This window comes from Penaeus monodon, chromosome 34, assembly GCF_015228065.2.
Source record: "Penaeus monodon isolate SGIC_2016 chromosome 34, NSTDA_Pmon_1, whole genome shotgun sequence".
In the NCBI taxonomy this organism is placed as follows: Eukaryota; Metazoa; Arthropoda; class Malacostraca; order Decapoda; family Penaeidae; genus Penaeus; species Penaeus monodon.
This window is the reverse complement of record NC_051419.1, coordinates 32,930,438-32,931,279: the sequence shown is the minus strand read 5'-3', so window position 1 is coordinate 32,931,279 and position 842 is coordinate 32,930,438. Positions and strand designations below refer to the sequence as shown.

The 842-nt window shown below is 32.5% G+C and overlaps 1 protein-coding gene across 1 annotated transcript in view; it reads right to left on the bottom strand.

Moving 5' to 3' along the window:
* LOC119594890 (two pore calcium channel protein 1-like) overlaps window positions 1-842 on the bottom strand; it is a gene marked incomplete at its 5' end in the record, with an annotated part of 12,564 nt that overhangs the window by 6,607 nt on the left and 5,115 nt on the right. The window contains 2 exons of the mRNA XM_037943964.1: window positions 222-321; window positions 524-706. Of these exons, the coding sequence (XP_037799892.1) occupies window positions 222-321; window positions 524-706 (283 nt within the window). The remainder of the gene's footprint in view (window positions 1-221; window positions 322-523; window positions 707-842) is intronic.

Sequence of the window (842 nt, the reverse complement as noted above, 5' to 3'; positions counted from 1 at the left end):
AATCAAATCAAATCTAATTAATTTTCCCACTTAAATAGTTACCAATTTAGCAGCAAAGTAATACACACTTAAAGAAACAAGTAAAAATGTATAGCATTATAATACACACTCAATTCCTAAAAAAAAATATACAGGAAATAATCATAAGACAAAAAGAAATTCCATTCAAATACAAAATCTTCTTCAAGCAATAACATATAGCTGCAGAAAATAATACACACCAAATTCATAAGAAAATACAAATTGATGGCCAGGAAGGCAATGAAGAAAGCAGCACTCCATCGGCTCTTGGCATAAGCAGGCATCATTACATCTGGAAAACTGACAAGAAATCAACGTGTAAAGTTTATAGAAGCAGTGACTATCCTCTTTGAGAATTATATCTATTTTAATCTACTGCGTAACTTGCAAGGATAAGATTCTTGCATACATGTATTTCATTGATGAAATGAATTGCTATACGAATTAATGAGGAAACTGAGGTAAATCAAAAAGTGAAAGGTAAAATGAGATCAAGACTCACTTTGCTGTGGTGAGGAGGACATAGAGGGACACGAATCCCTGCTGGAATGTAGTGAAATAGGGATTTTTCTGGTCTGGGCTGAAGAGGTAGAATCCTAGTGTAGTGAAAATAATGAGGATGAAAAACAGAATTCCTAAGACTTCGAGGATCGGAGGAACTGATTGAAGTATCTGCCTCAGAAATCTAAGGGGAAAAAAGAAAACATGGAGACAATACACTGTTTGCTAGAAACATTTATCATCAAATGAAAAATATATTCTTTTTAATGCTTATTTATGGATTACATCATATATAAGATGATCGCTAATTCATTTTAATC